This window comes from Manis javanica, chromosome X (assembly GCF_040802235.1).
Source record: "Manis javanica isolate MJ-LG chromosome X, MJ_LKY, whole genome shotgun sequence".
Classification (NCBI taxonomy): domain Eukaryota; kingdom Metazoa; phylum Chordata; class Mammalia; order Pholidota; family Manidae; genus Manis; species Manis javanica.
In genome coordinates this window covers 112,594,587-112,617,678 of record NC_133174.1, presented here as the reverse complement: position 1 = coordinate 112,617,678, position 23,092 = coordinate 112,594,587, and the positions used below count along the sequence as shown (strand labels likewise).

At 50.8% G+C, this 23,092-nt stretch overlaps 1 protein-coding gene across 1 annotated transcript; it reads left to right on the top strand.

The window, feature by feature from the left end:
• The first annotated feature begins 2,496 nt into the window (after positions 1–2,496).
• On the top strand, positions 2,497–16,762 carry SASH3 (SAM and SH3 domain containing 3). Its single transcript, XM_017663850.3, has 8 exons — positions 2,497–2,733; positions 9,430–9,525; positions 9,882–10,028; positions 11,514–11,655; positions 12,911–13,059; positions 13,210–13,419; positions 13,575–13,725; positions 14,245–16,762. The coding sequence occupies exons 1-8, from the start codon at positions 2,677–2,679 to the stop codon at positions 14,433–14,435; spliced, it is 1,143 nt and encodes a 380-aa protein (XP_017519339.3). The 5' UTR covers positions 2,497–2,676; the 3' UTR covers positions 14,436–16,762.
• Positions 16,763–23,092: the final 6,330 nt, after the last annotated feature.

Here is a 23,092-nt window from a genome sequence, read left to right as displayed (position 1 = left end):
TATCCAACTCTTACTCTCTTCCATCACAACTGTACCCATTCAGAGTGCGGGATGCTTTCACATACTGGGTCCCACCCCAAATATCACACCCATGAACTACCAAGTTAGACCCTCTTGGGGGGTGCTTGTAGAAGGCTGCTCTATGTGAATGCAGCCTACAATGTGCTCTGGGTCTTTGGCACCCCTGTGTCCACCCTCTAAGGGCCCAGAGGGAACTATCAGTGGAACCCAAGTCCCCCCACACACCCTGCAATACTGCTGCTAAATCAAGGCTGTCCCACCCCACATTTATACTGGGCACATATTTGTCACAATAACCCAGTTCACACTACTGATCTCGGGGGGGCTGCGGTGGGATTAATGTAGAGCTTGTCAAAGAACAAGTGTTGGGCAAATGTCAACTCAGCTCATGGCCTCACCTAGGATGTAAGCTCCCAGGTACAAGAGACCCTGACAACTATTTACCTCACATCTTCTCAAAGTAGGGAGCACAAGGCTCTGCCCAGGGTTAGCCTAGGTCCTGTCTGCCAGCCCTTTATGAAGTTTGAGGTGGCCTTGTTCACTGAACTACTGACCTGGATCACTTCCTTAGCTGAGGGCTCTGTGTACCTGGAATGTTGTAACCTATAAAATGCAAATGTGTTACCCAGAAGGGAAACCTATTAAAAACGTGTTTAGGGTCCATTAGCCAGTTGGGGCCTCACCTAGTGGGACTCAGGCCAGGGCTGTGCGCTGGGAGAGAAAAGTTGAGGGAAGACAAGTCCAGATGGGGGAGCCCGGGATCCCCAGATCAGAGGCTGCCGACCACTGGTGGCAGATCATAAAGGAGACGCAATCGCAGGGCTTAAAACATTCGCTCCCTTCTGCCCCAGGGTCTGGTCGCCTCTCTGCACTTACTCTTGAGTGAGGTCCCCTCGCCCCCCCCCCGTCCCCCGCTGCCTTTTCCCAGGCCTGGGCGAGGTGGCTGCCCAGCAGCCCCGGTTAGCTGGCTGCCTTCGAAGGCTCTGCGGTTAGTGTGTGAGCTCGGCTCCGGCTGGGACTGAGCAAACAGGAAGCGGGGCACATCCTGCGCGCCGACCTGGGCCGCGCCCCGAAGGTGTAGGCCCGGAAGGTTCTGTGAGGGCTCCTTACCCGGCCGTCCCGCCGCAGGAGCCCCAGATGGCCCGAGGCCTGCAGCCGCGCCAGCGCCCCGCGAGGCTGCCCTCCGCCCCGGTCCGCCGAGCCCAGGCCCTCTGGGTCCCCAGCCGCTGCCCCGCGCCGCCCCGCGCGCCGAGGCCCTGCAGTTACCGCGCTCGGGCCCTGGACCGCCTGGGACGGGCTTTCGGGCCAGGGAGGCGAGCTGGGGACGCGCAGCCTTTCTATGAGTCTGCCTAGCAGGCTGAAGAGGACAGAGCAGCAGTGGGGTTTCAGCGTGGGGGAAAAGACCCGGTCTTTCCTGAGCTCCCCCGACGGACCTACGGGTCGGGTCGGAGGGCGTGGGGCAGGCTGGGGGAAAGGGGAGGAAGTCACAAGAACATCTTGGGAACAGGGGAGGGCCAGCCCAGGGTTTCACAAGTGCCACAGAGTGGAAAGCCTTAAAAAGACTCACGCCTTTTACCCCATGATTCCCCTTCTGGAAATCTATCCTATGGAAAAAATCGTGGATGTGAAAATTTACCTTAAAGTTGTGCCGTGAGGAGTAAACAAATGAAGCCAACCTAAGTTCACCAGTAGGCACTGGGGAAATAATCATTGTACAGTCATGCAATGGGCCACCCCGCAGCCAATACAAATCACACAGTAGAATATTTCAGAGCTGGAGAAAATCTTTACCATAATGTGTTCAGTTTGTGAAATGTGACTTTTTGAATTTTTAAAAATTTAAACACAGATTTATTTAGGTATAATTGACATACAGTAAACTGCACATTTTTAAAGTGTACAATCCTTTGAGTTTTGACATGTGTATACACCCATGAAACCATCACCACAACCCAGGGAGTGAACATGCGCATATGCATCACCCCCAAAAGGGTCCTGTGCCCTTCCTAATCTCTCCCTTCCCTCTCCATCCTCCCAAACCACTGAGCTGCTTTCTGTGCAATATGATTTTTGTAAAAAAAAAGAATTAAAATAAGATATATTTTCTATAGAGAAGCAGTGGGGATGACTACAGGGGTGATGGCTTTAGGGTGATGACTATAAATAGGAGTGACGGTTGAAGGAGTGATGGTAGTGGTAAAGAGGCAGGCAGAGAGATGGTGCAACTTCTGGTTCCTGGATTCTGAGAGAAGAGGCTTGAATAGGCCATAGATTGTCAGTTGAGGGCCACCTCCAGGGAGACAGAAGGGCAGGACTGGTGATGATTGACATGAGATGGCAGGGTAGGGACTTTTCTCTGCATGTTCAACCTAAGAGCCGTCTGCATGAGAATCTCTGGAGACTGAAGCTGGGACTTACTTCCTCCCTAGGGGCCGACAGGGGCTGCGATTGCTGCAAGAGCGGGTCACGTGCCATGGCTTCCTGTATGCCGCTGCTGCCGGGTGTCCATGGCCCGCACCCCCAAGCTGCCACTGCAGCAGTTAGACTGGCAGCCAGAGGCTCAGTCCATGCCGTGCCCCCGGGACAGTGCTGTCAAGGCCTCGGTATCTCGACACCTAGGATTGCAGGGACGGAGTGTCACCAGGGTAGAGGACGATGTTACGCCGCAAGCCATCTAACGCCAGTGAGAAGGAGCCCACTCAGAAGAGAAAGGTGAGAAGCATCTCTGAGAACGCACTTCTTCCTTCCCTCCACTTTCTCCACCCATCCCCTCCAGGACTCTTGGAAGTAGGAAGAGCCAAAGGCCATACTTTGAGTCTGTAGGAGAGGGCCATTCTCCTGAGGGCAATGGGACAGGGACCCAGAGGTTACTAGAGTAACAGAAGTACAGACAACACTTTCAAAATTCTAGACAAATGGAGTTACAGAACAGACTTAGAAGTCTAGAGCTCAAAAATTCAACCCTGCAATTATGGGACAGAGACCTAAAATTAGGGGCTAGAATCTTAGACTAGAAGTTGAGATTTATAAAATGTGATTCTCTAGTTGAATCTTAAGACTCTACTCAGTGCTCGCTCCCCCTCGCTGGTCCTGACACAGCTTCTGGCCCATCATAGCCTGTCAAGAGCCTTCTCCCTCTAACAGCCCCACTGGGCCGCCCAGTGAGGAGCCATGATGCTCCCAGGGCCCCCACCCTTTGGTTGTAGCCCGGACTCTGCCCACTTGGTTCAGCGATGTTGCAGCTCCTCACTGGAGAGGAGGCCAACCTGAGATGGGGCCTAAGGAGGTTTCCAGACTCACAAGAGGGGAATACAGTGGAATGGCAGTGGAATGCAGGGGGCATATAGGTTGTTCTCAGGCAGGGAGAAAGTATTTGTGAAGAAGGAGAGATGAAGCTGGTGAGATGGGGAGGAGGTGAGGGCTGAGGAAAAATCCAGTGGGGGGATTTTAAAGGCCAGGAAGAAAAGCAGCTGTCATGGACAGCTGAGGTATTCATCTTCCTGGAGCAGCAGCCAGACTGGAAGATTCCTTGAAGGCTCTGGCAGATTTAGGTTTCTTTAGTTGAATTTGAGGATTTCTAGACTTAATTCTCTGTTTCAACTGTTGGATTCTCCCAGCCAATCAGCAAGTACATTCTGCACACCCAGCAGGTTCCTAGGGCCCAAAGCAGGTCTGAACCAGGCCCAAGTGGCACAGGCGTAGCCCCAGGCCATGGTCCAGGGCCTCCAGGCTGTTGCTGCGCCCTGCAAGTTTCCCCTGGACCTCAGCCAGGTACCCTACGGGGGAGCCCCTTGTCAGGAGAGCTGTTCCCAGGCAGAGGCTGAACCTGCTGAGAAGCTGAGCCAAAGGGTACTGGGGTGTGCATCCTGCCTCATCTCAGGTCTTGGGGTGGCTGCCACTTCCCGCTCCACTCTCCCCTCACCCCAGCTGCTTCTCTAAGGTCTCAGTGGATGTGGGTAGTGGGGGTGGGAGGAGATTCTCAAGTCTTCACCCAAGTGCCGTCACCCCCATCCAAGCCCCACTCGGTGCTAGGCCCAGCACACTTGCCATTGGCTGCCACTCCTCAGCGGGCAGGTCCACTTCCCCTTGCTGCTGGGGGTGGGAAGAGATACTGCTCTAGACACTGCTGGGCCCCAAACCACAGGGGAGCTGAGCTAGAGGAAGGAGTCTGAGAAAGAGCTGACACTGACACTGGGACCCTGTGTCACCTCAGGCAGAGGTGCCCAGGGGCACACAGAGGCCAGAAACCCCCATTTTCTTTCCCAGCTTCCATCATGAAGATTTTGGTGGCTGGGCCTCTGGGATTTCCCCCAGACCTCACCCAGGAGAAGTAAAGCCCATATGGCACTCTGAGGTCCACGTCCTCTAGGGGAAGGTCATCCAGGCAAACCCCATCCCACCCCTGCCAGAGCCTGGGCCAACTTCCAGAGCCACTCCCCAAGCTCCATTCAGTGGAAATGCCCTTAGAAAAGCCAACCTTGCAGAAGGTGGAGGAGTGGAGACAGCACCTCCTCCAAGCCCGCAGGAAGCAGCCCAGCTGCAGGACTGGGACCTGTGGCAAGTCCCTTCTGTCAGGGGCCACAGTGACATGGTGGAGGGGAAAGCCCAAAAGCAAGTGAGGCCTCTCTTTCCCACCCCTGCTCCTCCTCCCAGGCCTGCCAAGTAGAGAGTGTGTGGAGCAGGGAGCAAGGAAGCAGAGTGGGAATCCTACCGGCTCTAGCTGTAGGACCTTGGACAGTTCATTGACCTTCTTTGGCCTTTAGTTTCCTCATCTTGAAAAAGGGGGATAGCCCTTATCTGCCCATCTCAGGCAGTTGTACTGATTGCCTGGAACAAGAAACGTGAGAGGTTCTGTCGCATGTGTACATGTGCCCACGAGGGGGTACATGCTGTAAGTGTGGGTTGGGTGGGGGGCATGCTGCAAAGAAGAGCTAGCTAGCCTCAGTCTCAGCCCTGAAGTGGAAGAAACAAGACTTAAGAGCACTAAGAGCCAGTGCTGCTTGAGGACGCATCAGATGCCAGCCACCATGCTGTGCATACCACCCACCTCTTAGCTCATTGGTTCCTCATGGCAACTTTGTGACGTAGGGGCAGATATTGTCCATCTCCAGTCTTAACCCTTTCTCCCTCTACTTCTTTGTCCCCTTAATGATCTCAAACGTGCTAGAAGAATCTGATGGGCGTAAAAGATTCAACCCATCAGGACAGGAGCTCTGCAGGGCAGACTGTGGCCACGGAATAGAGGGCTCTCCAGGTAGCAGAGCAAAGGTGGGAGCAGGCCCTCTAGGGTGGTGGGGTCACTTGTTGTGCATCATGAAGGATTAGGGGGTCCTCCAGGTGGGGGTGGACATACCCTTGGCTGCTCTTTAGAGACTCTGTCTCCTTCAAGGTTTCTGTCTGCATTCCCTTTAATCTGTTGGGGTACAGGAAGTGGAAAGGGATTTGTCCTGGGACCTGCCTCCCCTAAAGATGGTTGTACCCCACTACATCCCTTTCTATCACACCTCAGACCTCCCACCAGGGGAAATGGAGAGGAATCTAGGCACCCATACTGTCCCCTCCTTCTGGTCTCTTCCTGCCCCTATCTCACCCAGCCCCAGGACACTACTTCTTTGGCATGACTGGCCAGGACATTCCACAGCCTTTTTTGCTCCACCTCCCACTATGCTTGCCATGTTCAGAAGGTCCCTAACTCTCATTCTTATTTAAACCCTCCCCAGCTCCTCTTGGCAAAATCCTGGCTTCCCTCCATGGCCCAATGTGCCGCCTCCTCCGTGAAGCCCTCCTGAACACTTCCTTCTCCACATTCCCACCTGCTTTCCTGGTGGGAAACACCCCCTGTAGTCATCACTGCACTTAATCCATTCCCATACTGGAGCATGACTTTGTGAGCTCTGAGCACAGCAACATGCACAAGCTTCCAGAGTCACAGACCTGGGTTCAAATTCCTATTCTTGCTGCTACCAGCTGCATAACTCTTCCTAAGACACTTCATTTCCCTGAGTCTCAGTCTTCTCAGCTGGTAAGTGGAGCTGTGGGATGGGCTGTGGTGATGCTGGAGTGAGCCAGCACACACCAAGTGCTTGGCAGGTTATCAGGCACATGGGAAGTGTGTAACCCCTTGTAATTGGATTCCCGCACATGCACAGGCCAGTGCCAGCAGCCCAGAGGGAGCTTGGTACATGACTGGCACACTGAAGGAGCCAAGGTAGTTGCAGAGACACCTGAGGAAAGCCAAGCTTGCTTAGGAAGCAGGGGAAGAAGATGGCAGCAGGGGTGTTGTGCTGCTCTGAGGGGATGATCAAGGGAGGCTTCCTGCAGGAGGCAGTGCCTTTGAAACTCAATTTGAAAAACCTTTTTATTAAAGCATAAAAAATACACAAAGTACAGAAATCATGTGTTCCACTCAATGAATTTCCATAAAGTGAACACCCCCCTATAGGCAGATCAAAAAACAAAGCACTTCCAACACTCCAGAAGCTTCCCTCATGACCCTGCCAGTCATTACAATGCACCCTTTCCTCAAAGGTAACCACTATCCTGACTTCCAAAAGCATACATGAGTTTTGCCAGGTCTTGACCTTTCTGTATGAGGAACCATATGGCATACTCTGGTGGCTGGCCCCTTCCACTCAGCAGTGGATCTGTGAGATTCACCCATGTGGGAAAGAGCTGTACTAACTCAGTGCCATGTCCTCTTCCCTTGGATGATCCTGCCGCAGTCAAGTAGCCATTCCACAGTTGAAGGGCAGGCGGGTTGTTTTCAGTTACATTGGATTTTGAAGGCAGGAGAAACTTTGACAAGGATAAGGATGGAGTGTTCCAGGTGGGCACGCCCTGGGTAAGAGCCTACAGGGGGTCACAGGAAAGGCTAAGCGCGCTTGGAGGTTCGACCAGTGTTGCTGGGTCACAACATGCACCTTTCGTCCTCAAGACAACTAATGAGGTTGGTGCTCTCATCTTCATTTTACCCATTGCTGGCTGACAGAGACTGAGGTTCTGGGAGGTTAAATAACTTGCTGAAGATCACACATCCCAGAGTTGAACTCAGCAACATCTCATGCCAGAAAAGTAGTTCTTTCCAGGAGGCCCACATATGCCCATTGGGCATGGAAAAGGGGGCCAACACAGTACAGTACTTCTGCCCCCCTGGATAGGACTCCCAAGAAGGCCTCACCCCAAAGGGAGGCCAGGTGGAAAATTCAAAAAGACTCAAGAATTTCAACTCATACCTGGGTGAGAGGTCACTACAGGGTCACCAAAAGGCATTCCAGATATTTCTAATTATATCTGTCCCTGGGATTGCTGGTAGGCCAGACAAAAGGCCACTCTGGCTGGCCCCCACTCTGAGTTTCCCAAAGAACTTTTCTAGTCCCTTCTATGTCCCTGGGCTGAGGAGTGGCCATCTGGGCTCAGGTCCCAGCGCCAACCCCACAGCCCTTCTGAATTGTTTCCTCCCACTTTGGACTAAAGCTGGGACAGAGGGGCCCTGACACAAGGTCCCAGGAGCCAAAGGCCCCCCTCCCAGCCCCCAGCCTGTAGATTAATGACAGGAAAAGGAAAGAACTGCAATTAGAGGGCAGCCTGGTGGGGAGTTTACTCTTCCCTAACAAAGCCCACTTCTGGCCCCCAGCAGCCCGCCTGCTTGCTTTCCAGGCTTGCCAGTCCCTGGGGCTTTAGGGGCGACTTTCAGCCTCCCAGACTGCAGAATGGCTGAGCAGTGGTGGAGGGAAGGCCACAATAGGTCCCACTGGCCTATAAATAGCAGTGAGCCTGCCCTCCTTGGGCTTAAGCCAGCTCAGTGCCCACCCTCTCTCTGTTCCGTCTTTTCCAGGCAATAAGAGGAGGAAGTTACTCAGGCAGCTGCATCCTTGCCATACAAGGGAAGGAAATAAATGGAAGGTGGAGGAGAGAAGGTGAAAGAAGAGGAGAAAAAGAGGAAAGAATAGTGGGTGGGGAAAACCAACGATGGAGGAGATGCATGGGAACCAGAGTGGCCACACTGCAGCCATGCTTTCCGCTCCCTACGCCCACTCGCAGTCCCCTTTTCCAGCTCCCCAGTATAGCACAGAACAGGCTTTCTGACCATGGCTGCAGGTAGCCCACTCAGGGGGCCCTCATGGTGGTGGCATCTGCTTGGCGTGACCACCGACCTGGTTTCTGGTCGGCTAGCTCATCACGACCTCTAGAAAGGTGTGCAGCCCCTGACCCTGATTGCTTATTTGCCTTTGATCAAGACCCACTAAGAGAATCAAAGAGCTCCTGGCAGTCCCTGGGAGTTGGGACCAATTGCGTGTGTGTTGGGGCAGGTGGTATTTCCCTGCCCGGGAGGATTGTCACTGGATCCCCCCTTACATAGGAAAGAGGATGTGAAACTTTCAGCTTTGTGAGGGTTTGGGGCTTCAGTTCTTCAAGCCCTTATCTTTGGTGTCTGCAGTCCTGCTCTATCTGTCTGGTCATTTGTGAACCTTGGTTCCTGTGTGTAGCTCTGGTCTTGACTGTTAATCTTGATGCAGGCTCAGCCCTCTCTTCTGGAATCTAAAGCCTGTCCTCCTTACCTGCCTGGCCCTGGCTGCTGGCTGCTATCTTGATATGGGCATGCATATGCATGTACACAGTTAAGAAAGCTCATTTCCTGAAAACAGTCTCACCAGGGCAAACAATAGGTCAGGACTAAAAGTGGGAACACCAGCACAGATCAACAGTAACCAGCTCATCACATTTCTGGCTAAGGTCAAAGGCTGAGTTGAAGAAAGAAAATGACAGCTTTCTTTTACTAAATTAGCCCTTATCATTTGTGCCCCAAATCTGTGGGCACCTTCTCTGAATAAGCCTCTACTGTGGTTTTTCCAGAAACGTAATGCCAGATCTAAGTGACCCTTGGGGGGGATTGTCTTGCTCTTTCTGAGACATGGATTCATCAGGCTGGAGGCCCCAGTGTGTTGGCTGCCTGGAGACCATGCTTGGAGCAGGCCCAAAGTGCGGACGCTTGGGCTGCGGGCCTTGCGGGCGGGTGTGAAGGTTTTGCTCTGTAATGTAAAGGTGATGGCGTTTACTCAGACTCCTTTAGTCTTTCACTCCGGGGTTCTGGGGACCAAACTTCAGGTACTGGTAGAAATGTGGGCTGAGTCTGAAGCCCGACTGAAGTCAGAGCATCCTGAGGTCAGGAGCTTGCGCTGCAGCCAGCATTAGGGACTGTTCTGTAAAGAGCAGAGGGAAGCCACGGAGCTCCAAGGACATCTTGGCACATCAGCTCATTATCCCCAGGCTCTCAGGGCACATGTGACGCGGCCCAGCCCTGGGGTATGTGCTCTTATGTTGGCAGTGGGAACAGCAACTTGCCCCTTACCTGGCCGGCCATTTCCACGTGGCCACCACCACCAAGCGCAACACCTCTGCTTCTTCCAGCTATCGCTTCAGCGCTCCAGCAGCTTCAAGGATTTTGCCAAATCTAAACCCAGCTCCCCCGTGGTGAGCGAGAAGGAATTTAATCTGGATGATAATGTGAGTTTCAAAGCCCCCTTGGGGAATCTGGCAGCAGGCTGTGGGTGGGGGAGTGGAAGGGAAGGAGGGAGGAGGGGAAAGAGGAGACTTTAGGGTTACTGAGGTAAAGCCTTCTTCAGTACAGAAGGCCCAACTCTCCGCCCACCAAAATTCTGGGCCCCAACAAGTCACCTACATTCTTTTCAATTACAGATTAATTACAAATTAATAGAGCTGAGGCCAGAACCAGGGCTAGGAGGGAGGAGCGAACAGGGCCTCTCATTCCCACCCCTCCATTCCCTGCCAGGGCCCGAGGGCCTCCTTCTGATTTAGGCAGAGTCACCAGGGTCCCTGAATCTCCTCCTTTGTTGTCACAGATTCCAGAAGATGACTCAGGTGTCCCTACCCCAGAGGATGCTGGGAAGAGTGGCAAAAAGCTGGGGAAGAAGTGGAGGGCTGTGATTTCCCGAACCATGAACAGGAAGATGGGCAAGATGATGGTGAAGGCCCTGTCAGAGGAGATGGTGAGGCCTGGGATCCAGGGGAGGGGCTGGGGACAGGGGAAACAGGTGCCACTCTGACAGAGTTATGCGCGGGGCCCCTTTGACAGCCACTGCTCAGGTACCATGCCTGAAGGACCAATTCAACATGAGATGGAAGGTCACATGGGACGGGAGCTCATTCGGCCATGGACATGGCAGGGAGGGAGGTTCCTGGGGGAACAGGGGTGGGGTCTGAGAAGGGATGAAAGTCAGGATAACAGAAGCTTCCTGAGAAGACAGACCTAAGGAGAGGGGGCAGCTGAAAAGGAGATGAGATCTCTTGAGGCAAATCCATCCACCTCAAAATTTTACTTGGAACTAGCCCCCTGAGATTGAGAAAGCTTGATTCCAAGAAAAGCCCTTTATGAGAGAAAATAGAGAAGGCTGGCTTTGGCCCAGGGAGGCAGAGAGGGGCAGACAGCTGTGGAGCAGGCACATCCAAGTGGTCCCCCAGTGAGGCTGGTGTGCTCACAGCTCTTACAGGGGGCTCCTTGGCCATGGTGTGCCAGAGTCTGTGTGCACCACTTCATACCAGCTCAGGACAGCACTTGGTCAAACTTCAGAAATTTGTGAGCCAGATGTGAAACACAAACATTATTGAAAATTGTCAAATTTAGAATTAAGCAAATTATATTAAAAATAAAGAGACTATAGGCCAATCTGTAAAACTAGTTTCCTAATTCCTGCACTACCTTCACTGTTGTCTCCATCCTTGAGGTGATTGGTGTCTATAGTCTCTGTGGTGGAAGTGGCCCATGCCAGGGTGCTGCTTGTTCTGTGACATCGCCATGGTAGGTTGACACTGGCCGGCTGGCTGGGGTGAGGAGTGTTTACAGCACAGGAAGTGACAACTGCTACCAATCAGGGCTTTTATCCCTAGAGAGCCAGCCATGAAAGGGTTACCACGGGCTGAGGTGTGGTGAGGCTGGGGGAGCTCCAGACTCAGGCCTACTTGGCTGTGGGCTCCCCTGTGGCCTTGGGAACTACCGTTCCTATCCTCCATAACTTCTCACAGGTAAACTTGGGATGATCACAGCACTTGCCTTCAAGTGTTACTGTGAGCATTAAGTGAAATGACAGGCATGCCTGGCACACAGGAACACACTCAAAAGTCGTGCCACTGTCAGCTTGACTCTCCCTGTCTAGGCAACAGCCCCATGTCCAGGCTCTGGCTCTGCAGCCTCTTCTGCATGTGCCTCAGCCCTCTCAGCTGACAAAGCACACTCACACAGCACCCCAACTGAGCCTTGTTCCATGGGGCAGGCAGGGCAAGGATTATTGTTCACACTTTAAAAAAGCAGAAACTAGGGCTCAGAGAGTGCCATGCGGCCTGTAAGTGGCAGAGCCGGGGCTAGAGCCAGGCCCTGGTTCTCCACTGAGCCCAGGTTCATTTCCTTTGCATCCAAAGCTGCCTCATGGGTACTTCAGCCAAGGCTTCTCAGAGCTTCCCACCCCCCTCTCCTGCAGGGAGACACTCTGGAGGAGGGTTCAGCCTCTCCGACATCTCCAGACTGCACCCTGGACAGCCCCAGCCCTGAGAAGATGGCACTAGCCTTTTTGGAGCAGGAGGAGCGTGAGCTCCCAGCACTCAGCCGCCAGGCATCCACGGGTGAGTAGGGGAGGTGGGGGTACACCTGCTGCATCTGGACAGAAGGACCGTGCTGGTGGCTATCTGGGGTGGGTGGTGTAGGAGAAATGAACCTTTACAGTTTGCCTAATGGGAACTTCCCCAGGCCTCTTCATGTTGAATCTTCACAACAACCTCACAGGCCCAGTACTATTACTACCCCCACTTCATTGGTGTGAAACTGAAGCCCAGGGAGGTTAAGTAACTTGCCCAAGGCAACCTGGTCTTGAATTATTCAGGTCTACTGTAGAGGAGTTGCCACTTGCTGTCCCCAGGCCCCAGAGGGGCCTGAGGGTAGAGGAGGAGCCCCATTGCCCTGGTGCAGCAGCCCACCCCACCCTCCCACGGGGAGCCAGAGGCTACAGCGGCCTGGGCCTCTGACGTGCCAGGCTCAGGGTGGCGGTATAGGATCTTTGAAGACAGCCTCTTGGAACCCAGATTTTTGTCTGCTGGGCTTTAGGGCACCACTTGGCATCTTCCAGATGTCCATGGGATGGGACAGGAGCTTCTTGGCAGTCTGCCTGAAGGAGGGGCTGTGGGCTCTGGGCTGCAAACCCACAGAGGCACTGCCTTTTTCTCCCCTTGGACTCGTTCCAAGTTCCCCACTCTTTCTCTGGCTGCACAGACATCTCCCTGCCCCCACGGAAAACCGCTTATAATGCCCTTCACCCCGCCCTCCCCAGAGAGAAATTGCCCATCTGGGTTTCCGTACTGTGCCATAACTAGACACTGAGTCTTATTAAGTAGAGAAAGTAAGATATTAATGCAGTGTGTGGCTTGCTGAGTAGAAGGTGGCTTTCAGGAACACTGGAGTAGGAGTCAGGAGACCCCAAGTCTAGTGGACTCAGTGCTGCCAATTATAGGGTGAGAGGCCCTGGGCAGGTCACTTGGCCTGGCTAGCCTCAGTTTGCCTCATCTGTTCATTGGGTTATTGGCCCAGTTGGTCTCCAGAGGCCCTCCCAATTTGCCCTTTCTTTGAGCCGGTCTTTGAGCCATTTCTCCTTTGTGATCAACTATTTTCATGTCTGAGGCTGCAGAGGTGAAGCTGTGCTCCTGCAGAGTGGCTGAGGGGGTGGGTCACAACATCTTTTGTACTGTGAGACTTGCCAGAACCCAGCTCTCTTTTCCAGCATGCTTCCTTGGGATTTCTAGCCAGACCCCCAGAAGGCACCTGCTGGGTACGGCTCCAGTTGTCCTGGGACACAGGTGATCTTCTTCCCTGCCCCATCTCCTGCAGGCAGTGAGCTCTGCAGCCCCAGCCCAGGCTCTCGCAGCAGCGGGGAGGAACCACCTGCCCCCCAGTACACGGGTCCCTTCTGTGGCCGGGCACGGGTCCACACCGACTTCACTCCCAGCCCCTATGACCACGACTCATTGAAACTGCAGGTAAGGTTGGCATCTGGGCCCCTCATGAGCCTGGCAGGCTACATCCATAAAGGAGGCTGGACTGAGCCAGGGTAGGACAGTTTCAGTGAAGGCCAAGGGACCACCCCTCCCCTTTCTCCTGCTCTGCTCTGCTCTCCTTTCCTCCCACAGAAAGGAGATGTGATCCAGATCATTGAAAAGCCGCCTGTGGGCACGTGGCTGGGCCTGCTCAATGGCAAGCTGGGCTCTTTCAAGTTCATCTATGTGGACGTGCTACCTGAGGAGGCTGTGGGGCCTGCCCGCCCCAGCCGCCGACAGAGCAAGGGCAAGAGGCCCAAGCCCAAGACTCTGCATGAGCTGCTGGAGCGCATTGGCCTAGAGGTTTGCCCTGGGAGCTGCACTCGGGTCTAGGCTCAAGGGAGGTGCACTTGCCCCAGGGATGGGGATCAGGCCATGTAAGCTATGCAGGGAAGGAGGGATCCCAGGTGTGGGTGGCTTGTAAGCAGCCACACTGGTGGCCTTGCCTCTGCCCACAGGAGCACACTTCCACCCTGCTGCTCAACGGCTACCAGACACTGGAGGACTTCAAAGAGCTGCGCGAAACACACCTCAATGAGCTGAACATCACAGACCCGCAGCACCGGGCCAAGCTGCTCACAGCCGCCGAGCTGCTGCTGGACTATGACAGTGAGTAGATTTAGGAGCCGGGTTGGGCAGGGGTTGCCCACTGGTATTCCAGGGAGGGGTGGTCTGTGCTGGTGCTGCCCCTGACCACACTCTGCCCCTCTGCAGTGGGAAGGCACTTTCCACACTGGAACTGCAGTCTCAGGCAAAGTTTGTGGGGAGAAGGGGTTTTAGGGATAATTGGGTCTAATGTTGGGATCAAAGGGGAGATTTAAGGTCAGAGAAAGTCAGGCATGTGCTTGAGGCCTCAAAGCGGAGTAATAACAGAGCCAGGATTCAAGCCCAGATTTCCTGGCTCTGCTTAGTGCTGAAGAAGTTTGAGCTCCTGGGCTGGGGAGCTGATCTGGAAACCACTCTCAGCTGCTTCTAAGCCAGAAGGGGGCAAGAAGGGCCAGAGTGGTGGTGGGTGCCCAGTGGGAGAGACTGCCCTATCCCCACATGGGGGCTCCCTGGGGCTTCTGAATTCCCTCCCAGCTAGGGCCCAAGACCCCCATATTTGTCTCCCTCCCTTGCCCCTGGCAGCTGGCAGCGAGGAGGCAGAAGAGGGTGCCGAGAGCAGCCAGGAGCCTGTGGCGCACACAGTGTCTGAACCCAAGGTGGACATCCCACGTGACTCCGGCTGCTTCGAGGGCTCAGAGAGCGGGCGCGATGAGGCAGAGCTGGCGGGCGCTGAGGAGCAGCTGCACGGCCTCTCCCTGGCCGGGGCACCTTGAGGAAGAGGTGGCAGCACAGGCCAAGGCTGGGCCCAAGCACCAAAGGCCACAGGGACGGGTCAGGCCTCCTGTGGCAGTCCAGGCCCAGAGGACTGGCGCCAAGCCTGGCCCTGCCCTCCCAGGGGTATTAGGACCACAGAGGCTGGCCAGGGCCCTACAGGCTTGGCTGGAGTGGATGAGGAGCCACTGAGGCACATCGCACCTGCCTGGCCCCCTCCCTCCACCAGCTACTGACAGCACAGCCCTTCCAGGCACGACCTGCTCCTGGCCTTGGCCACAGCAGTGGGACAACAAGGGGCCACCCTACCCATGTCCCTCACTACCAAGGCCCACAAACCTTCCTTGCCCCCATACCAACTTCCCCTGTGACCCTGCTCCTGAAAAAAGGAGTGGAAGTCAATGTTTCAGGTCAGTCTCAAAACTCTGGGGAAGCTGGCCATTTAAAAAGACACTGACTGATCACAGGTAGATCCAGATTTCCCCAAAGCTTGGGGAAAGCACATGTACCTTCCCCACTTTCCTTCTTAACTCTTACAGGTTTGGCCACTAAATCACTGTGTGACTTGAACCAAGTGCTTTTCCCGGTCAGGGCCTAGGACTCCTCAGGATTAGAATCATTAGTCACTGAGGGCCTTGCCAGCTCTGACATTCTGTGACATTACATGCCTATTCTGCTACCTGTGGCTTAGGACACCAGTGGGGTTTACTGAGGGGACAGAAGAGGCCTTGGCTCCCAAATAAACTGACTCCTCCTGCTCATTCATCCCATACCTCCCCATGTAATTCAAGCCAAGCTGCAATTTCCGTCAGCTTAAAATAATGCCCATCCTTCATACAGTACACAGCCTCCCCTTCCACCCCTGGCCCCTCCAATAACGCTTCCCCCAAGGCCAAGGGCAGATAGTCAGACCTAGCTTCCAAGGACGGAACTGCCCCTCAGAAGCCGGATGCAGGTCTGGGTCCAGACTTGGCCACTTGTGTGGATCCTTACAAGCAAAGAAAGTGTGGAGCTTAACACTGGGGAGTCCACAAACCCAACTTTGCTAAAGATTTTGATGGACCCTGAGCTCTGGAAGGGAAATATCTGTTGGTGGGTACCTCCCTTGACCCCAGTACCAAGTGTGTGCCCTGAATTCCCAGAGTAACCCTTCCCTGGGGCCCAACTGGCCCAGGGACAAAAAGTGCCCACTATGTCTATGACCGCCTGCTTAGTGGACACACTTCTGGACCTACTACCAGGAACTTTTGTAAAAGTTAGCTTGGGGGAAGGGTTTTGGATGTAAATATTGGTGGGGGCAGAGGGGGAGATAGGTTGGCAGCAATAAACATAAGTAGAACTATATTACTGTCTCCAGTTATCTTCCCTATGGAGAGAAGGTTGGGAGGAGAGACAGACCAGTCTCCTTCAAAGCTGGATTTAGCAAAATGTCCTTCACTGTCCTTTCAGGGCCATCTGTCCATTCCCTAAAGATTCTCAGTGCCCTTGACCCTGCTGGCCTAAAGCTCCATTTGAAGCCCTTGCGGGCTCTGCCCTTCCCACTAACCACCCTTCCTCAGACCTCAGGCTCCCAGGGCCACAGCCCTTGCTGGAGTCTGAGAGTGTGGATAGTTAGTTCCCTCTTTCTAGAACTATTCACTTAACAAGAGCCTTGAAGACCTCCAGCAGTGAGGAATAGCCTGCACTGGGGCCTATCCAGGATCCAAGATGGGGAGATTTGGATTCAGCAGGGCCTTCCCTCTCAGGCCACCTCTTCCCGGGCCCCAGCCTGTGCTCACTGAAGCTGCACCATCTCCACGGAGGTGGGATATAGACGCAGATGAAGACCCCCGGTTTCCTTTATTCCTGCCTGCATTAACTGCATTAGGGAGGGCAAACCGGAGTGACAGCTGCCACTAGAGTGTCACTATTTTTCCAGGCTTTGCTCTCAGCTGCACTCGTCCCACTGCCCTCAGCGACTGTGGGTGTCAGGAAGCTACGAGCATTACGCTCACCAAAGAAACAAGGAGCCCAAACAGCCTCACAGCCCCAGTGGGAGCACCAACACATGCACCAGGCACCAAGCACTTTGCATTTTATTCTCTCATATACTCCTCCCAGAATCCCACCTTCAGGGAAGTACCGTCATCTTCCCTACTTACAGGGGAGCAAACTGAGGCTCCGACAGGTTCAAGAAGTTGAGTAGGAAGCCCAACAAGCTTTCAGAGGTCCCGGCCCTTTGGAGGGCAATCTGGCCCTCTGCAACGTGCCTTTGACACCCTTTAATCCAGCCATTGCCCTCCTAGGACTCGAGCCACAGAAAGTGCCACACAAGTGTGCTCTAATAGGTGGACAAAGATATTCACCACAGCTTTAGCTATAATAAACTGGAAACAACACAAATGGGGAATTGGATACATTAATGTTTCATTCACACAATACCATGCAGCCAATAAACATGATGCAGAAAAATATTTAATCATACAGGGAAATGACTTCAGGAATTTTTATTGTTTGATTTTAAATTTTAAAATTATACAAACAATGTACAAACATTATTGTTGTAAAAGAAGTCCATGCTATATCATGGGGAAAAACAAGTACTAAAACATTATTTGTAGGGTGATTCCATTTTTAAGAAAAGACAAACATACACAAGAATAAAGACTGGAATGATGTGTACCAAATGGTTACCAGTGAGGTGAGTGGGATGAGATTGGGGGAATGACGGAGAGAAGTGTTCACGCGCTATATTCTTGTTTTATTTGAATTTCAAAAGTATCTATTATTTCTATTAAAAAAGGAACTATATTTTAATTTAAAAAAAAATAAGTAAATAAATAGACCCAAGCCTCTGGCCTCCAATGTGGGGTAGTATCAAAGTCATTATCCTGCTGCCTTTTGGCATAGACTTCTGGGAAGATAGGGAGTGGGGGATGAAAAATGCCCAAAGTGCTTCAAATCCTCACACATCAAGGGGACCTTATTAGAGGAGATTACTAAACCTTTAAAACCCTTGGGTAATACCTATCTATTAGGTCTAAGCTGGGGAAAGGAAAATATCAGAAAAAGAGAAATCAGACTGAGGAAAAGATGTTTTGAACTCTTCCTCTGCCCTGGAGATTGGGCGGGGGTTTGGGGGGAATGTCTCAGAATTATCGGGATCCAGTTTGGCCTATAGGCTGAACACAGGCTGAAAGAAAGTAGTTGTGCAAGGACTCCAATAATCACAGGACTTTGGGAGGGGCAAGTGAGGGGGGCAACAGGGAGATACAGACTACGGGCCAGGGACTGAGGGGTGAGACCAGGTGCACCTGTAGCCCAGGTCCCAAAGCAACTCCTCCAGGCAGGCATGACAGAAGCTCCTATCCCATCCCATGGACATCTAGAAGATGCCAAGTGGTGCCCTAAAGCCCAGCAAACCAAGGTCTGGTTTCCAGGAGGCCGTCTTCACAGATTCTATACCCCCACCCTGAGCCTGGTACATCAGAGGCCCAGGCAGCTGTAGCCTCTTGCTCCCTGTGGGAGGGTGGGGTGGCTGGTGCACCAGGGCAATGGGGCTCCTCCTCTGCCCTCAGGCCCCACCAGGGCCTGGGGACAGCAAACGGCAGGTCCTCTAGGGCAGGCGAGGACTAGCAGTTAGGAGTTAGGGCTCACCTGAATTCAAGTGTTGGCTTTGTCACTCACTTAGCTGGGTCACCTTGGAGAAGTCACTTAACCTCCTTGAGCCTCACCTTCTGCATCAATAAATTGGGAATATTAGTACCAGCCCCATGGGTTGTCACAAAGATTGAATGAAGTAGTATGTAAAATACTTAGCACAGTGTCCAGCACAAAAATCAATGCTCAGCAAATGAGAACATGTCCGATCCTCCAAACCCACACCACCCTGCTGTGTCTGTTTCCCTGTGGACCCCTAGTTAGTGGAGTGACAAAGAGCAAAGGCTCTGGAGGTAAACAAGAGTGTCTTCAGATCCTGGCTCCACCACTTACTAGTTACATGACTTTAGGTAATTAGATACTTTTTCTCTGCAAAATAAGAATAACAATCTATATTGCAATATATAAGTGTATCAAGTAAAATGCATTGCATACCTTACACTTTAACAGTTTTATGTTCATTTTATCTCAGTAAAAATTTTTTTAATGAAATTAAATTTTAAAAAGAATAATGATCTAATAATCCACTTCTTTGGGTTGTTAGAGAAATAAATGAGATAATTTATATAAACTTCTTGGCATACAGTGACAATAAATAGTGGCTTTTTTATCTTTTTGTAACCTCCAGGGTACTGAGCTCAAGACTGGGTACAAAGGCCATGTCAATATGTGCTTGTCTGCAAACTAACTGCTATATAGTCCAGAGACAAACTGATATCCAAGTTTCCAGGTGTTGGGATACAGGGTCGAGGGTGCCACCTCAGGTGCTCCCAGAGCCTGGTGATGGAGACAAGTTCCCCCTGAGGATCCTGGGGCAGCTCTGGCTGACCCCTTTCACAGTACAATGATCAGCCCTGGGCATGAGATTTATTTTGGGAAACTCCCTTGGACATCCATGGACTACTAGCAGGAAGAGGCTAAAGGCCAGATTCAAGAAGAAAGAGTAGAGTCCAGCCAGTTCCTCCCCCACTCAGGGTTAGAGCCACCTTCCTCCTCCCTGTCCCATCAGGGGAAGCAGCTGGGGGTGTCAGGCACAACCAGCTGAACTATCTCCCCTCTCACTCGCTGCCGCTATTTCTCACAACCTTACTTAGACTTCCCCAGGTAGGCTCTGATCAGCTCCCTCAAAACCCAGCAATGAAGGCTGTCACCTCCACAAATTCCCTCTCCTACCCCCAAACCCTATAGCAGTACGGTCTGACACTAGCCCCAGCTGCTGCTTCCAACTCTCACTGATACAGAGCCACACCCAGGTTTTTCACACAGTGGAGGCTGAAGCAGGGCCACCAGAGACCAAGGGCATTAAAACAAAAGCTGAAAGAAGTTTTTAAGGGGGAAAAGGCCATTGATCACAGTAGTTGCAATGAGGTCCAACACCTTCCCCCCTCCCAAGTCAGGAAATTCAGGATGAGGTATTATGAGGTTTCCCAGCTGGGAAAAAGAAGTGGCTCTCCCACCTCTCCTTCACAATAGAGACTACCTTAGCTTCTCACACAACGTGGGCCACATTCTATATTAATTCAGCCAGCAACACAATCAAGTGGGAAGGAACTGCCTCCCCTCTAGACCCAGCCAAGACTCCTCCTCCAGGAAGGCCCTAAATAAATGGAATTCTATAGCACTTGATATGTAGGCTTCACCTTTTCCTATAACTTCACAGTTACCAATATAGCATTTGTATACCATTGCCTCTGGGACCTGCCAGGGATAGAGTCAGAAAGAGCCCAGGGCAACGGCCCTCACAAAGGACAGCCAACTTGACTGTGGGAACCCTGCAAGGCAACTTCCTGACTTTCTGTGGTAAAGAAACCCTACCATCCGTTCAACCTATGGGCAGGGGTCTGCAGAGACATTTAACAGATTTAAGTTTGAAGCAAAAACTCAACAACCACCCCCATTATCAGCCCAACTCAATATAGTCAGCCCTCAGTATACCTAAAATGTAGAGATCATTGGTAAAATTAGTCCAAAAGGGCACCAAAAATATACTAAAATTACTGCTAGCTCTCGATTCACTTATAAAAATTGGGGTCAGCAATGCAATCTCTCCTACAGTTGACCCTTGCACATGGTCAGTTTTCAACAAGAATTCATTGAATGTTAAATAAATTAAAGGATCATTTCACTCAAGTGACACTTGGAGTTATTCAAACTCCTTTATGTGTGTACACCTGGGTTATGCCAGGAAGCTCTATGGACTGGGAGTCAGAACATTTGGGTTCTGGTCTCAGTTCTGCCTGTAACTGTCTTTGTGACCTTAGATAAGTCACCATACTTAATTTGGTGAGAGAGGGAGCAAGAGCAAGTGCAAGTGGCATGGACTACAGGATCGATATGTTTCTTTCAGTGATGTTTTCTGACAGAGCCCAGGTTTTACAACAAATCATCATCATGTCCCTAATTTGGGTCCCAAACCACAATCCTTTTAGCCACATCAGAACAGCCAGATAGCTGAAGATGGGCAGTGGCTGGCAGAAAAGACAGTGGGAGGGGGGCTTGAAGTAAGAAAGGGGCATGGAATGTTAGGGAGGTAATTCTACACCATGTTCCAGAGCTGTAAACCCACTTATAAACCAAGGCCCCCTCACTTCTCAGCCCATGGGGGAGTGTGAGCTCCAAGCATCAAGTAGAAAACCCCCTAATATCAGAAGAAAAATAAACAAAGGACTTGGACAGCCAATTCATGGAATACAAATGGCAAAAAACATAAGGCAGAGGGGAGGTGTGGAAAGTGTTTAACCTCATTCTTAATAGAATAAACAGAAATGAAGTGACACTGAGATACCAGTTTCCAACTACCTAATTGCCAAATGTTAACATGAGGTGTGTTGAAGCAGGCTCTCTGATACACTGCTGGCAGGACAAATGGCAACAGCCTTTCGGTAAGGTGATTTAGTCGTATTTACCAAGAGCCTTGAGCACTCCTTTGACTCAGTAATTCCACTTCTAGGAATCTATACTGAGGAAACAAGCACAGATATGCCCATAGATGAAGAAGTTCATCACAGCATTATTTGTAGTAATGAAAAAGTCAGGAACTCCTAAATGTCTGATAATAGGGGATGACTTACATACCTATTATGGGGTCATTAAGAAGTATTTTCAAATAATTTCTAATGATACAGAAAACACTAAGTAAAAAAAGCAGGATTGCAAACTGTATTTGTAGTTGAATTCCATTTATGTTTAAAAAACACACATGCATAGAAAAAAGACTGGGAAGAAATACACCAAAATATTAACAATAATTATTTCCTTGGTGATGACTTTATGACTGATTTTTAAAATCATATTTTCCTGTACTTCCCCAATTTTCAACAATGAGCATTTGTCACTTTTAAAATTAATAGCACATTAAAGGTGTGAGGGGAAGGGGATATTTGTTTATTTTCTCTCTAAGTTTTCCAAATACTTCAGGTAGAAAGGGACCTTTACAATAATCTAGTCCAATGGTTCTCAACCCTGTCAGCCCCAATCCTCCCTTGGTATATACAATATTTTGTAATGTACCTTTGCCACCCTGAAATGAATTTCATAGTTAATATAACCTGCTTATACACATAATTTCCAGAATAGCAATGTAATACACTAATTATAATGTAAAGGAGAAGTAAAAGGAAAGTAGGTCATAAGATAAGTCATTCAATGTACAAATTCTGGGCAAGACTGTACCGAAAAATATACTAAAGTCATCAGATGCTTCCACTTACTTATGCAGATTCACCATGAAGGCAACTGCTACAAAGGAAGGCTGATACAGGGACACTGTACTGGCAACTCAAAAATCCATGAATGGTACGACATTGCTGTTGGGGACATGACTTTCAAAAGTCACAACTCTTGGTAAAGTTTTGAACAAAAAAAGTACCATTTTCCCCCAGTTTACACAATTGTTGCATTCTTGGAAATTCAGTGTATACATTAAAACTGTAAAAACACATTTTGTTTATTTGTAAAATAATTAGGCCCAGCTAATTACACTGGGTTTTTTGACCTACAATGACATCCTATAGGACATTCAAAAGTTCACAGATGCAGAGTGGTAGTTTCCATTACCCTTTCATATTTACCCAAAACAAGAAAGCCACAATGAATCCTTTTTTTGTGAGTTGGGCTTGCATCTTTTAAAACTAATGATATGCATAGTTTTAGCCTTTGATACTAATTCTAAGATTTATTGCCTAAGAATAGCAAGCAACTCCTAGAATGTATTCACAAAACTGACACAAATGCTTTTTGAATTATTAGAAGCACAGCTCTTCTTTATTAGCACCAAGGCACAAGAGCAAATTATCAATTTTTAAAACCATTTACTGTGATCCCTTGGTGATTTTTCCCTAGGCTGGCCCCAACCTCAGGAGTATAAAATGAACAGAGCTGGAAGAAAAGAACTCACAGGTCCAGGCTATGGGGAGAGGGAGGGGGCTAAGTTGCTAGGTTACTACTTGAGCCAATCCAAGTGGTCCCAGAGGGGTACCAAAACACAGGACAGGTCCCTCTCTCTGCCCCACTAAGCTGAAGGCCCTCTCAAAATAAGGGGGTCAAAAGGTGGGGGAGGGGCTGGTCACTCACACTAGGCACAAGTAAAGAAATGAGGCAGAAGCACAAAGGAATAGACACCCCTGTATTTCTAAAACCATTCAAGTCTCCTTCATTAGCTGGCTTCCCCTCAAAGAGAAAGATTTCTTTATTAAGAAATACCAGAGAGTGAAAAACCCACCACCCACACACATCTATAGGCTCACGCAAAAGTGCAGAAATTTACATATTAAATTGCATTTAAGTTAGAAAATAGATTTAAAAACAAAATACTTTTTTTCCCCCAAAAGGTAAAGAGATTTGGTCAGTAGGAAAAGGAGCATTAGGGATAAAGGCAGGAAGGTCAGGGCAGGAAGAAAGGAATTCAGCTGCTCTAGAATTAGAACCCACCTCTGTCACTGAGGAAAAAGCAAAGGGGGATACGATGCTCTCTGCTAGGACAAGGAGGGCCCCAGAGCTGAATGAACATGCAAAAATGGCC